The 16,543-nt window shown below is 41.2% G+C and overlaps 1 protein-coding gene across 1 annotated transcript in view; it reads left to right on the plus strand.

Moving 5' to 3' along the window:
- Positions 1-16,543, plus strand: part of LOC110503107 (PDZ domain-containing protein 7-like) — a 44,810-nt gene that overhangs the window by 8,543 nt on the left and 19,724 nt on the right. Inside the window, exons 7-9 of the mRNA XM_090217199.1 lie at positions 1,922-2,437; positions 15,217-15,450; positions 16,075-16,247. Of these exons, the coding sequence (XP_090073325.1) occupies positions 1,922-2,437; positions 15,217-15,450; positions 16,075-16,247 (923 nt within the window). The remainder of the gene's footprint in view (positions 1-1,921; positions 2,438-15,216; positions 15,451-16,074; positions 16,248-16,543) is intronic.

Consider the following 16,543-nt stretch of genomic DNA (forward strand, 5'->3'; position numbering starts at 1 on the left):
TTATGACAGGTTGGTGACTGGGTGGCTGGATGGGTTGTGTCCCAAATGGCATCCTATTCCCTATTTAGTGCACTTTTGACCAGTGTCTATAGGGCTCTGGTCAAAAGTAGTGCACTACTGTATATAAGAAATAAGGTGAGAGTTGGGACATACTCTCTGTGTATTTAGGTTGCTGGGATCTAAGGCTACTGAATCATTTCTGGCTTTTATATGATTCTTCCTGATGATTCATGTCGTTGAATTGATTCTCTGGATTTACTGTAGTTAAAGCCAATGGGATTAACTAACACAGCGGTTTGTTGTTTTAAAGTTTTGAAAATCTCTGAAAAAGTGTTATTTTTAAAAAGTTTGGTTAGTTTTTGATCCCGTGATGCGGTTAGCCTCAGTTGCTTGTACCGCCATATCTGTCCAGGGATACTGCCAACCAAAAGTTTGAAGACATGCTTGGCGTGGCAGCTAGCCTAGCTACTAACTAGCTCTCAAGCTAGCAAGGTTTCTTGACAGATTGAACACACGCAGTTATCCCTTGTGGCTGGGACAGCAGATTGTCCCAGGCTTGTGGCTGTCTGAATCCCTGCTGTTTGCTGCTGTTTAAATCTTCCCTGCGACCTGCCCTGTCTTCTGGAACTGCATGGAGTACCAGTATTGGCATGCAATCCTACCATGGCATCCAAAGCTAAAGGTGGGAGTCATGGAGGGGACAGTATTTCTATATCAGGTGAAGGATCTTTTAAACAAACAAAAAGAGTTTGTTGCAAGCAGTTGTTACAACAATAGGAAAATAGCTTCAAGAGCTTTGTCCAAATACTGATGGACTCAACTAACAAAAGAATAGACGATCTGATCTGAGAGGTCCAGGACCTTCAATAATTGTTTACAAGGAGAGGATGTCCTGAAAGAAACTTGCAGCAAGATTATTTTTGACCCAACAATCAACTGTACTAGTTGTTTAGGCTCTGGTCTTGTCCCATCTTGATTACTGTCCAGTAATATGGTCAAGTGCAGCGAAGAAGGACTTAGCCGTGCTGCAGCTTGCTTAAAACAGAGCCCTTAACTGCACATACAGAACAAACATCAACAACATGCTTGCCAGTCTTTTCTGGTTGAGGGTTGATGAGAGATTAACTGCTTCTCTTCTAGTTTTATGAAAACTATTATTGTGGTGAAAATTCCAGATGATCTGCATAATCAAATAACATTCAGCTCAGACACCCATACATACCCCACAATACACCAGGGGTCTCTTCTCAGTCCCCAAGTCCAAAACAAATTCCAGGCAACGCACAGTTTTCTACAGAGCCATGATTGCAAATGGCAAATTTACCTTTAAAAAACAGATTAAAAACACACTAACACACACATATATTTTTAATTGTATTGTTTGTATTATATTTTAGCTGCTTTGTTTGTATGTCGTTGTATTTAAAATGTGTGTGACTGTCCTTGTCTATCAGTGTTTTGTTACTTGTCATGTTTTGTGTTTTTTGTGGACCCCAGGAAGAGTAGCTGCTGCTTCTGCAAAAGCTTATGGGCATACAAATAAACAAATAAACAAACAGTGAGCTCAGCCAGATGTCAGTCTGTACCAACTACAAAGGCTTTATGATCGTGTGAAAAATGTGTGTTATGTATACGGCTCGTGGACTGTGGGATGGGAACTAGAGTTGGATGATTTGAGGACACACTATAAAACTGAGGAAAACATGACTTCATTCTGATTACACAATAAACTATGATTTCAACGCCACTTATTATGTTCACTGGTGTTCACTTTCATCAAACTACCAATACGTGTATTTAACATACATTTTGCATCATTAGAGAATATTATATTGTGTCCTTTGCTATTGAAACACTATACATTTACTTTTCAAATCTCCACCTAGTGTTTCTAAATGAGTTCCTCTTCTTCCCCATGCAGTGGCCAATGGAGGTCCTCCGTCCTCCTCCCAGGGCTCTGACTCTTACTCCTCGGCCTCCTCCCTGTCTTCCACCCCCCTCAGCTCCCTTAGTGGTCTCTCCCAGGTCCTCTTCCCACCCGCCTTTGGCTCTGACATGGTGGACGTCTGCATCTCCACTGAGGACCGCTCTCGCCGCACCAGCAATTCCGAACGCACCGCAGAGACCGCCATGCAGACTGACCTACACCCCCCCTTGGATTCTAACGCGTCCCCTTTGCCTAATGGAAGGCTGGTTGCCATGGAAACCAGCCGGACGCTAGGCGCCACTGTGTTTTTGAAGGACACACCAATTCGGGGGAAAGGAGAGGGTCCTGTGGAAAGGGGAGGGGCTGGAGATGGGGGAAGGGGCAAAAGGGGGATGTTGTCACCAGGGGAACAGGACGTGGCGCAGGACTCCCCGAAAACGGCGGTGCTTATGGCCCTGAGCAGACCGAGAAAGCCCATCAGACGATCCCAGAGCCATATCACAGTTACAGGTGAGGAGCAAAACTATGATCAGTTCATGTAAATAGTTCCCAGTCCACAGCGTATGATCCGCATGAAATCGAAAGGCCTAAGAGAACAGAGGCCAAAGAATCATAAATGGGAAATACACTGTTTTCAAAGAGCAGTTTTTGGTGTGTATCCCTCCCTCCTGTTTTTGATACATGAATAGGCATACCTGTATATCTAATCCTAACCCAGAGCAACTATCTCCTTCGCCACACTAGAGTTACCCAGAGTTCAGTTCAGTGCCTGTGGCTGTGGGTGCCTCTGGGTAACGAGATACGCCCTCTGAGCTTTAGGGAGATCCCCTCTGAGCTGGAGTCTGATGACCTGCACACGACTCCACTGGCCCTCCAGTCACCAGGAAGTCAACGAAAACAACACCTGAAGCCTTTTTCACTCTACAGGGCCAACCCGAACCAAACTGTGCTGGTCAGGATATTTTCATTTCACATTGTCCTTTCCAGCATGGTTTCAGAACTATGGTGTATGCTTATCCAGGCCAGCATTGCGCAGCTCGACTTGGCTCGATAGTGTGAATCAGGCATTACTGTCTGAGGGTGAATTTCAATAGTCTATGCTCTCCTCTCCTTCAACTGCACTGTTCTGAAAACAAAGAAAAGGTGAAAGCAGTGGTGATACCTACAGTAACAGGTATTTGATTTCACCCGATGGTTACTTTATGCAGATGATGGAAAGGACATAAAGAAAGTCACTTCAGACTATTGAGATGCACCCCGAGTCATACTTTTGTTAATGTTATCCAGATGACTGCGGCAGAGCTTTCAAAAATAACAGTGAATGTAACCATCTGTGTACAATACATCAATATTACCGGGTTGTTGCCTACTAGGAATGATTTACTGGAGAGGGCAGAGAATGTGACTGGATGAGAGATGAACAGTCTTTAACCTCTTACTGAAGAGTGTATCATCCACTTTTATTGGCCAGTGTGAGCATAGAACCATGCAAAGTCTAATGAATTATACTTTGAAATAACAAACACATACAATTATTTTTGTAATTTTTCTCTGTAAACCCCAATCTGGCAAAGGTACATCCACAAGCAAATTTAACAAAGACCCGTAACAAAGAGATGACTTGTAACAAATGGGCTTTTCACATGGTAGTATTTGATTTAATTTAGTCAATTTACTTTAAAGGTGAATATGCAGAAATCGTGCTGGCCATTTCCTGGTTGATAAAATTTATATTTTTTATTTTGTACTTTATTTATCGATTTTCAGATATAACAACAAAAACAGTACAACCGCAACCCCTCATTCTCCCATCCATCCATCCATCCATCCATCCATCCATCCATCCATCCATCCATCCATCCATCCATCCATCCATCCATCCATCCATCCATCCATCCATCCATCCATCCCCTCCCTCTCTCTCTCCCTCCCTCCCTCCCTCCCTCCCTCCCTCCCTCCCTCCCTCCCTCCCTCCCTCCCTCCCTCCCTCCCTCCCTCCCTCCCTCCCTCCCTCCCTCCCTCCCTCCCTCCCTCCCATCAAGGCATCTATAAAAAAATAAGTTAAATAGGAAAGAAAAGCAGAAACAAACAGTAATAGAGACAAAAACAATGGGGGAAAAAAGTTATATGAAAATTATCAGCACAAATGACCACTAGAACAGACATGACTGCTTACCGAACTATGCAAGTGGGGACTAGATTATGTCTAACTTTTGTTGGGACCCAAGCACAGTGTACCTAACCTTCTCCAGAGGCAGAGATGACATCACTTCCTTAACCCACTGCATAAAGGAGGGCGGCTTTGCAGACTTCCAGTGAAAGAGGACAAGGCGGCGAGCTAACAGAGTGGCAAATGCGAAAGCGTGGTAGCATTCTGGTCTAGGGGAAGTTCCCCAATAATGTCAGTGACCGGGTTGGGGCTAACAGTTGTATTACACATATGTGAGAATGTCTCAAAAATGGGGTCCCAGAGGTCACTCAAAGATTGGCATGACCAAAACGTGTGTCCCACAGTCGCTGCATCTCAAACACTTGGGGTCAACATTTGGGTATATTTTTGCCAATCTGTCATTTGAGTAATGGAGACTGTGCAAAACCTTAAACTGAAGAAGCCCATGCCTTATTCAAAATGATAATGTGTGGATACACTCAATACTTTGTTGCCATATATCATCGGGTAGCTCGCCACCTATGTCTTGCTTGCTCCCATGCAGATTTTGTATTTGCAAAGAAAGGCGGATTAATGGTCTGTATTATGTTGTATAATCTCCAGATTGTGCCCTTCAGATAAGGGTTAAGATCTAAGCACCTCTCGACTGGACACTTAGGCTAAGCACCTCTCGACTGGACACTTAGGCTAAGCACCTCTCGACTGGACACGAGACAGTGGGCTCCATTGTAAAGGAATCTAAATGTTTTTTGGCAAAGCTGTGAGTTTGCAGGTATCTAAAAATGTGTTGGGTATTGGGAATATTATGGTCAACCCTCAGAGTATTGAATGAGACCTATGTGTTATCAACAAATAGGTCACAAAAATAACACCAGATCTCTCCTGTGTCAGAACTGGAATGCCGTGTCAATCTGTGACCCTGGGAAGAGATGATTAAATGTTAATGGAGAGCAGCCGCTTGCTTGTTTAAGTATAAAGTGACTTTGGAATTGGGACCAGATTTTAAGGGAGGGTTGCTAAAATTCTAAAAGTTCGCCTAATTTCAGTTCATGTGACTAAACAAGCAATGTATAGTGTAGAGAATCAATGTACATTCTAAACCGCTGGGAAGTATATTGTCAATAACCAAAATTGGCACTGCACTGCCTTCACAGGAAGGCCCAAAAGATCATCAAGGACAACAACCACCCGAGCCACTGCATGTTCACCCCGCTATTATCCAGAAGGTGAGGTCAGTACAGGTGCATCAAAGCTTGGACCAAGAGACTGAAAAACATCTTCTATGTCAAGGCCATCAGACTGTTAAATAGCCATCAATAACACATTAGAGGCTGCTGAATAGAACACTAGTCACTTTAATAATGTTTACATATCTGTATTCTGTTCTACTGTATCTTAGTCTGTGCCGATCTGACATTGCTCGTCTCTATATATTTATACTATCATTCAAAGTTCACTTAGAAATGTCCTTGTTTTTGAAAGAAAAGCAAAAAATTGTCCATTTAAAATAACATCAAATTGATCAGAAATACAGTGTAGACATTGTTAATGTTGTAAATGACTTTGTAGCTGGAAACGGCAGATTTCTTTAATGGAATATCTACATACAATAGGTGTACAGAGGCCCATTATCAGAAACCATCTCCTGTGTTCCAATGGCACATTGTGCTAAATTATCCAAGTTTATAATTTTAAAAGGCTAATTGACCATTAGAAAACCATTTTGTAATTATGTTAACACAGCTGAAATGTGTTGTTCTGATTAAAGAAGCAATAAAACTGGCCTTTAGACAAGTTGAGTATCTGGAGCATCAGCATTTGTAGGTTCAATTACAGGCTCAAAATAGCCAGAAACAAAGACATTTCTTCTGAAACTCATCCGTCTATTATTTTTCTGAGAAATGAAGGCTAACATAGTCTTCAAACATAGTCTGGGACAGTTGTGGAATGCGATAGATCCCAAATTAATACAACCACTAGCATAAAAAAAAACGCTTTATGCAATGTGGCTGACATAACAGATCAGAACATTTAGCTTGAAATGTTTCCAAACTATTAGGCTAATTCTTCACATTATGAGCACAGCAATGCGCACATGGTAGTAGACTATAAGCGGAATGTTCCATTAGCAGAAAATACCATTATCAAAAGTGACCACAAAAGCAATTATGCATGTTATGCTTTTATTATAAAGGTGCATTTTTGTGAAGAAAATGTGTCAGATCTCTCCAAGGAGATGTAGGTGTGGAGTCAGGCGCAGGAGAAACAAGTTCCAAAGAAAAGGGTGTTTTATTTAACTAGCTCAAAAAACAACAGGACACCGGACTACAGTAATAGCCACGAAAACCCCACTCAGACTCAGTCCAGGGAAAAACCACCTGTAAAACACGAGCTAATAAAACGAAACCCAAACTCACTGACAGTTCAAACGAAAACAATCCCGCACAAAACACCAAAAGAAATGTCAAATTAAATACCCCCCCTAATTAACCAAATTGAAACCAGGTGAAACACAAAACAGACATAACCAAAAGAAAAGGAAAAAGGATCGGTCGCAGCTAGTAGGCCTGCGACGACGACCGCCCGAGCGCCGCCCGAACTGGGAGAGGAGCCAACTTCGGTGGAAGTCGTGACAAAATGATCTATCCCAAACTTTACTCAACCGCTGCTTATGTATGCCAGTTTGCTCTACACCACTTGTAAAGCGGATTATTGAGCTTTATTATATTAAGAAGTTATTTGGCCACTTCAGTTGTGATACAAACCTTGTCAAAACCATATAGGCCTATCAGCTAGGCTACATGAGGTGTGCAACTATGATTTGAAAAAGTCGCAAAAAAAGCATTGTTTCTTATGCTTGGCATCATTCACAAGTGATAATATAATTCACAAGTGATAGGCTAATATTGTCACCCATCAGACTATTCCTGATTTAATCTTGTCTTTACATATACTAAATAATATGTGTGACATTTTTTTTGATTCAGAATGGACCATTATCATGCACCTGCACTGAAACTGGCAATACATGTCATCTATGCACTTGAATATATCGAATGGAGGACGGTAGGCTATGCTCATGTTGTAAATATAAGCAATGTGCTTAATATTAGGAAAGGTGAGAAATAAATATAGTAGACCTAGCCTATAGAAAGCTGATTGGATCCTCCTCTTTTTAGTAGATGCCATTACTCTGTTTTCTCGCGCAAATGCATAGCCTATAGAAATGTTGTGCAACATGAGCTCATGGGCTCTCATGAAGTGTTTGATTAGATTTCCGATTACATTTGCATTGACATCAGAGTGATTAGAGGGACAATAGAGTGCTGAGGACCAGCAGTTAGCAAGTTTGGTAGGCTATTAATCTTGGGGCTAGGTGTCCCACTAGCGGGATTAAAGCCGACAACATCCGGTGAAATTGGAGGGCGCACAATTCAAATAAATATTTGTAATATTAAACATTAATGAACATACAAGTGTCTCATATCATTTAAAAGCTTATCTTCTTGTTAATCAGATTTTCAAAAAGGCTTCATGGCGAAAACATACCTTGCGATTATCTGAGGACAGCGCCCCATTTCATCATATTTTTCAACCAGCACAGGCTTCACAAAATCACAAATAGCGATTAAATAAATCACTTACCTTTGAATATCTTCCTCTGTTTGCAATCCCAAGGGTCCCAGATACAACATGAATGATTGTTTTGTTCAATAAAATCCTTATTTATATGCCAAAAAGCCAGTTTAGTTGGCACCATTGATTTCAGTAATCCACTCGCTCAACATGCAGACAAAAGAGTCCAAAAAGCTACCGGTAAACTTTGTCCAAACAAATCAAACAATGGAAATAAACTGTAATGTTTAACACAGAAAATACTATGTTCAATAGGAAAGGAAAATTCGTAAGCGCACGCCTTCGCCCTCCTTGAAAGACTGATTGGTCCAGGTGCTCTCCCAGCAAAAACTCCAAATACTTGTTTGTTTTTCAAAAAAGAAGCCTGAAACCTTGAATAAAGACTGTTGACATCTAGTGAAAGCCATAGGAATTGCAATTTGGGTGACGGACATTGGGGTTTCCAACAGGTGTCCATAATAAGAGCCTGGGAGCTGAAAAAAATAATTCTAGTTGGATTTTCTTGGGATTTTCGCCTGCCCTATCAATTCTGTTATAGTCTCAGACATTATGACAGACAACTGTTTAAGAACCGTTTAAGAAACATCACAGTGTTTTCTATCCAATGCTACTAATATTAATATATGCATATCCTGGCTTCTGGGCCTGAGTAACAGGCAGTTTACTTTGGGCACATCAGTCAGGCAGAAATTCAGGATACTGCCCTCTAGCCCTAAAAAGTGACCAGCAGCAGTATCAGAGAGAAGCCTAATTACCGTGACTAAATGGTCACATGGAATTTGACTGCCTTCATGACTCATGACCACCAGTGTGGCGGTAATACAGTCACCGCAACAGCCCTATTCATCAATGTTTGCTTCATTCATGTGACTGACCAATACTGGGTCATTCTTCTTGCTAAACTGAGACCTTGAAACTGCTTCGTTCTCTAAACAAGGGTCTGGGCATACTGCCAAATTCCAGATACTGATAGTGAGGATTTGTCACTTGCATGAACACCGAAATTAGTTATTAGAAAAGCACAAACAAAATATTTTCCATCATATTCCCTCCTCTTATCACTCAATCTGTGATAATTACTATTACATTTTATAGGTAAGCCTTAGCTTATAGCTTCTATCATAAGGTTCTATACTTTTATTGAAGTAAGGCAAATCAATACATAAAACCAGACAATTCATAATTTCAAAACCTTCATTCTGGGTTGTATAATTCTCCTTGTAAAACCATGGCTTAAGACATTCACTTCATACAGTTACACACATTATTACACAATTTCATTGATGGATTCTGGCAATGACATTTCCCGCTGGAGCTTTTGTCGTGAGTGTCATGTACTATAGATTTTGCAGCGTGCAGATCTCCACAATCATCCCGATACCTCAAAATCAGTTAAGGGCACAGTTGTCCACCCCCCTCCCATTTCAGTTGTTCCCAATGGCACATGTTAAAAGTGGATGGCCCTTGATAATGTCCCGATTTTCTCTCACCTGAGCCACCACTGTCCTTTACAGTCCATTATGTCTTGTTAATTTTCCTACTAGTACACCAGCAACATGAGAGAAGTTTGGACGGGATCTCTCTCCATGCTCACTCCACGTGGACTCATGTGGAGTGAGCACGGACTCAGGTCGCATGGTAGAAGTGATGAAGGACTATAGTAAACGCCATTGTCACCATTACTTCAGCCGGTTCGAGGGGGTGAGGTTCACACTGTTCTCGGACGATTTATCCCTTCATGCATCTAAATACCATCTGTGGTCACCTTCACCATAACCTCGAGAGAGGACAGACCAGAACAACAGTTTAGTTTAGGGCATTTCTGATTCAGGAAATCCAGAAAAATGATTTATTTTATGACACATTTTTCACTGTATGACAAATTATTACTACTACCAATATTCTTAATACAAATGTCTTAGACAAATGTCAAAGAGAAAAACAACACTGTTGAAACAATTTTTTTCCCTAAAATTGGCTTATACTCCATGGAAATCTCACTGCAGAGTTACAGGGTGAGGAAGTCAGAGGGCCAATCCTTTTTTGTTGAAGCAAGACAAAAACAAAGTAAACAAACAACAGCAATATACTTCTGGTAATGCCCCCTTTGGACACATGACTTACATCGTGATTCATGCATCCCCAAAAAACAACACTGCCTGTTAAATCAAAATAACAAATAGAATTAGAATTACAACCCGTAATGACTCCATCTTAACTTAATTGTATCCCATATGGTAATTCAAGGAATAGTAAAAAAGACTAGAGACAGGTGTCCCATATTCAGGGGCAGTGGTCACTCTCTCTCTTTCTCTTGTTCCCGAATCACACACAGGACTGTTGATAAATTCTAAACTTATTCCTAATTTTGCATACCCACAGCCCATTTAAATCTCACCCAATGGCTCTAGTCTTTCTAGCGAGGGCGATCAGGTCTCGCCAGGAAGTTAGAACAGAGGTCATTCAAGCCCATTAAGTGATTGTTTGTTTCCCTGTACCTCAGACATGATTGAAAGATATTTCAAACATTTTGTGTATCTGATTCACATTGGGTTTTTCAGTACATTTCTTATGAAGGTGGGTTGTGTGTGGGTGCTGGCGTGTGTGTGGTAAAAATTGTCGGATAAAAACAAACTAAATGGCCATTGCTTACTTAATTTGGGAGCTACCTCAACAGCTGGATTCGGGCACCTTTACACTGCACAGTACACAGTCTCAATAACTGCTGCCTCAGGAAGCCCCTCAAAGGGAAAGACACAGAACCAATGGAAAACATACAGTGGGGAGAACAGGTATTTGATACACTCCCGAAACCTGAAGGATCTGGAGAAGGTCTGTATGGAGGAGTGGGCCAAAATCCTTGCTGCAGTGTGTGCAAACCTGGTCAAGAATTACAGGAAACATATGATCTCTGTAATTGCAAACAAAGGTTTCTGTACCAAATATTAAGTTCTGCTTTTCTGATGTATCAAATACTTATGTCATGCAATAAAATGCAAATTAATTACTTAAAAATCATACAATGTGATTCAATGTCTCTCACAGTTGAAGTGTACCTATGATCAAAATTACAGACCTCTACATGCTTTGTAAGTAGGAAAACCTGCAAAATCGGCAGTGTATCAAATACCTGTTCTCCCCACTGTATAAAAAAAGACTTGGTTGTGGACATTCCATACGTCCTGGAAGAGTTTTCTGCATCTTGGGCATGAAGTCTTGATAAACCCATGCGCATTCAGAATTATACTTCAGACACATCAGATGATACAGTGTCCCGTCAAGCTGAATAGGCACCTTTTAAAGTAAACAGCCCCAGAGCTCCTCTCTTGTAATCATTGTCATTTTGACCTGTTGCATTCACATACAGTTCTGTACAAACTGTCCCTGGTACATAAACTAGTCAAAATATGAAACCTGCTAGGACCTTCAAAAGGTTGGTGCAGGATTATCTGCTCAATATTCATTACTAAAAACATTTACTTGGATCTACTTATTCTGGACACAATTCCATGTAATGGAAACAGATTATTGTTTTAGATGACATTACTTACTTAAATCAATGGACACAGTTCTATGTAATGGAAACAGATTATTGTGTTTTATGAAATTACCTTCTTACTTAAATCACTGGTGCCTCTCAAACTATAGAACTGAGTAATAATAATTGGAAATTGTCAAAAACGTGTCTTATTCAATTAATTATTCATACCTCTGTCACAAATTTCTCCACTGTGTCCCTTACAGCCTGTTTGAGTTCAGTGTTTACTGGTGGCTATCTATTGTTCCACAGGAAGCTTATCTCTTACCCAAACACCAGACAGCCTCTAATTTAATATCAGTACCAATGCTCAATCCTTCTGTTCGTCATGTGACCTTGTATTGAAACATTCACTTCTTCAAATTACTAAGACATTGCATTATTAGAGTGCTATCTGAAAGCCAATTACCATTCACTTTGTTACTTTCACTAGTCTCCATATCCGTTTCCCTCAACTTGGACTCCCTTCCCAATAGGAAAACCTTCTCAATCTTATACACTCTGATCACACTTTATGTTTCATACTTATTAAATGTCCATTATTTCAAAATGTATTACCAGTGAGGTGAAAATGTCATAATAGTTTCTAGTTGTATTGGTTACGGGTAAGTCAAGTCCCGTACAATGCTTTAACCTTATCTTTATCACATGATCCGTGATGGACCCTGAACATTTCTCAGAATACTTTTTTACTTTACACCACTTACCTACGTCTACGAGTGGGTGTGCAAGTTGATTATTATTATTTATATTGTTACTTGATCATCTCTAGTAAACCATTCCAATCAGTATTATGTTACTTTATCTCTAGTAACCCATTATACATGTGTGTTACATCACAAATTCCTCCTCTACACCAGTGTTCCAGTCCTACAGGGGTTTAAATATTCACTCTAGTGTTCTATTTAACAGCATATTCAGAATAATACTCTCTTCTTTCGTATCTCCACACAGAATCCCTATTTAACATTATACATCTTTAGTTATTCACGTCCACACCACCTACAACGATCACAGCGCAGCAGCCCGAGAGGTACACATATCATGTTCTCGAGGAAATTTCAGTGTCCGTGGGCATCAATGAACTTCATTGTCTCCAGCCCTTATCCATCTCAGCTGTTGCCCTCAAACATTTCAATGGCTTATCGTGTCAGTGCTCACTACCTGTAGATCGATGGGCGGTGGTGTTCACTATATGTATCTTCAATGGTTCCTTGTGGTTTCTCGACCACATAGACACGACTCTTATACATGCCTACAGACAATTGTCAGTGGGGCCTCCTGCCCTCACTCTAGCCTTCTCCTAAGACTAGCTTGACGCTACTTCCTATACATTTATAATAACCGTAGATAACGTAATAGATTGGAAAACTCAGCTAATAGAACTGGTTGGGGAATTCATTCAGACACGCACAGTAATCTCCCATATTACCTCTTTCACACCCAAGCTAGTCCCCTGACAGCTCCCATTCACTCAGTACTTAATAGTCTTACTATCCTAATTTCACTCCTTTTATTATCCAAATTTCAATCAGCTTAACACGTCCTTTCACACTCACACAACTTTCACATCCACATTCACTTAGTACTATTCCCAAACACACTCAGTAATCTCCCTTATTACTCCATGTACCTCTTCAATTATTCTCTTGTCGTTACTTCCTATGCAACATACAGTGGGGAGAACAAGTATTTGTTACACTGCCGATTTTGCAGGTTTTCCTACTTACAAAGCATGTAGAGGTCTGTAATTTTTATCATAGGTACACTTCAACTGTGAGAGACGGAATCTAAAACAAAAATCCTGAAAATCACATTGTATGATTTTTAAGTAATTAATTTGCATTTTATTGCATGGCATAAGTATTTGATACATCAGAAAAGCCGAACTTAATATGTGGTACAGAAATCTTTGTTTGCAATTACAGAGATCATTCGTTTCCTGTAGTTCTTAACCAGGTTTGCACACACTGCAGCAGGGATTTTGGCCCACTCCTCCATACAGACCTTCTCCAGATCCTTCAGGTTTCGGGACTGTAGCTGGGCAATACGGACTATATCTCCTATACATATAGAATAGCACCTTGTGTTAGTCACTGCAGAACACGTACTGTAGACACTTCTCTTATAAATGCCTACAGACAGCTGTCAGCGGGGCTTTCCATGGTACCGTTACTTGCTCTCGCTGTAGTCTTCTCTCTAAGTCTGTCATATGTAGCACCACCACGGTTCTTCCATAGTCTCTACAGTATCTATGTTCATTATAGTATCTATAGTCTCGCGTCTCTATAGTCTCTGTGTCTATAGTCTTGCCGCATACATGTAGAATGACAGACGCACTTTCCCACATTATTATGCACATTTCAATCAGCTTACTATCGGAATTTCAGTCACTTAACTAATATTCCTTAACATCCAAATTTCATTATTTTAATATCCAGATTTCAATCAGCTTAATACTTTCCACACACACAATATTCACATAAATATTCACTATACTCACACATCTCACATCCACATTCACTTCATGCTATTACTTGACTTAAGACTAGTGGTACCCTCCTCCATTTTGATGTTTCGTTTTATTGATTTTATTATAGGAAAAAACTAATTTTATACAAATTCATTTAAATTGACTTAAATCAGTTGCCGTGTCCCTCAATTGTTTGCGGATGTTGTGTCTCCTCCAGGCAGCTCACAGTTTTTGGTCAGAAGGGAATTTTCCTCAAGCTTCATAAAATGCGCCATTGGTTTTCCTTGCAGACCCCCACTGGAAAGCTCCACATGCAGAATCAATCATCCTGATCATTGATGCCAAATTGTCGTGGAAATTACCACCAGGGACACTCAAAGTCAATCTTGAATGAATCATCCTTTATTATCAGCGCGCTGGAGAGTTTCCAACCAACTCAATGCACCAAGTACAGATGTCAATCAGGAGCTCCACCTGGGGTAGTCCCGTTAGTTCTCTTATATACAGACAAGTTATATTTGCAGGATTTTGCTTATTCATCACTCATAATTAATTAATCATTAAAGTTTGCTTCATTCATGTGACCGACCAATACTGGGTCATGCATGTGACAGACCAAGACCTCACAAGGTTTCTTCTCTAAGCTGAGACCTTGAAACCGAGATTTTTTGTTCTCAAGACAATGGTCTGGGCGTACTGCCAAATTACAGATACTGATAGCGAGGAGTCGTTCAGTCACTTGCATGAATGCAGAAATTGGTTATTAGAAAAGCAAAAACATAGGGCATCTATGTAACTATGATAGAAGCCCTATGTCCAACCAGCTCTCATAGTCTCATGTCAGAATTCAATGTTCATCCATGTTGAAGTTGTTACAAAGTGTTTAAAGTTAAGTTCAGGCATTAACTCCAGAATCTTAAGTTTAGTGGTTAAGTGATTCCAAATGGTTAAGGTAAGAGTTAAGGTTTGGGATAGGATTAAAACCCAAATCCCCAAAATATATTGTATTACTGGATTTTAACTTTCAACCTTTGGAATCAGAGGCAGATGATTACAACCATTTGCCATTCCCATCCACAACACCTGAAAGAAAAACCCAACTTGAAGGTAACAGCGCTCACTGTTGCCCCTAGTGGCTGGTTTCCACGTCATCTCCCGACATCCTCAGACATGGATGGATGTCGAATACTGACTTGTATCATGGGTGACCAGGCTTTCTGTCAGTTTTCCCTGACCTAAGGCCCACACCAAAGTTTCCTGGGGATTGCAGGGCCTTACTTGATTTGACCGTTCCCCCTAACCACCAAAGGACAAGCAACAGCTGCAGAAGAAGTGAAGAGTAGGCAGAGTGCTAGTCACGTCAGATCTAGTATTCAAACTCAACCGTATCAAATAAATTAATACAGTATATTATGATGTCACTTCATGAGGTGGTGCATTAACCTTGATCTCTATCTATGCTGCTCCCTCAGAGGACAAGCAGAAGAAGAAGAAGCAGGGAAAGGAGAAGAGTGCAGGAGAGAGAGAGGGCAGCAAGACCCTGCAGCGCTCCAAGACCTTCGTCAGCCTCCTTTTTAAGAGAGATGCACGGAGAGACATGTCCAGGAACAGGAGAGAGAGAGACACATCACGGGACAGTAGAGAGACAGGGACAGGGGACTCCCACAGGGGTCGATTTAAATCACCCTCCCACCATGCTGACAAGGGTGAGAGGACCAAGATACACTGGCACAACTTTATAAAAAGACACATCCTACATTCACTTGGACAACCACACAAACACATGAATGCATGCATGTTAGCAATCAGACACACAAAAGCACCAGTCCTTCCATCTCAGACTGGAGACCTTCACGCCCATATCCCTGTTCAACCCTGACCATAGCCACGACCCTAACCCTAACCCTAGCTTAATGCCCAGATCCCGGTTCAACCCTAACCATGGCCTCGACCCAACCCTAGCTTCATGCCCACATCCCGGTTTAACCCTAACCATAGCCTCAACCCTAACTCTCAACCACAACCCTAACACTAACCTCACTGTGCAACCCAAGGTTTGATACCAGCACAAACAGAAACCCTCTTTAACCTAACCCCACTGGCTATTACCCTTACCTCTACCAACTCGCTAGCGTCGCTAAACAGATGTCGCCTAATCACTCTCTAGCATTTTACTAGCATTTACTACTACTCACTCAGTAGCTCTGTAATTTTGTGGTTCAGAGAACAAGCACATTTTCTGTCGCTGTGTTATTTGACCAATGTCAACGTTCATTGTGTGATCATGTTGTTCTATATATCCCCGGATATCTGTCCCCCTGACTCCCTAGATAAAGAGAGGGGTCGTCCGTTCCAGCTGTTGACGTCTCCAAGGGAGACCCGTGCTGGGTTGAAGGACAGCAGCCCCCTGCTTCACCCTGATACCCTGGGAGAAGTGGAGAACATGGCCAGGAAACTGCTCAGTCAGGACGAGGTCACTGCAGTCATGAGACACTGTAAGCGGGTGAGTCACTGAGCCAAAATGTCAGACTGAGTGAAACACTGTAAATGAGGACTGTTCTGAGCTGTAATGGCTAATGGAGACATTTTAAGAGTAAATTCTGAACCAAAATGGCAGACTGAGACACTCGGAGAGGGAAAATGCTGAGCTGTAATGACTGTCATAAGACAATGCAGGTAAGTGAGTTCCTGAAACAAAACAGCATATTGAGTGAGACACTGCAGAGCTACTGAGCCGGAATGGCTGTCTGAAACAGTGCAAGGGCCAATCCAGAAACAATTCCTTGCCCCTCTTCCTAG

This window comes from Oncorhynchus mykiss, chromosome 23, assembly GCF_057628025.1.
Source record: "Oncorhynchus mykiss isolate SJ-2025 chromosome 23, ASM5762802v1, whole genome shotgun sequence".
NCBI classification, from domain to species: domain Eukaryota; kingdom Metazoa; phylum Chordata; class Actinopteri; order Salmoniformes; family Salmonidae; genus Oncorhynchus; species Oncorhynchus mykiss.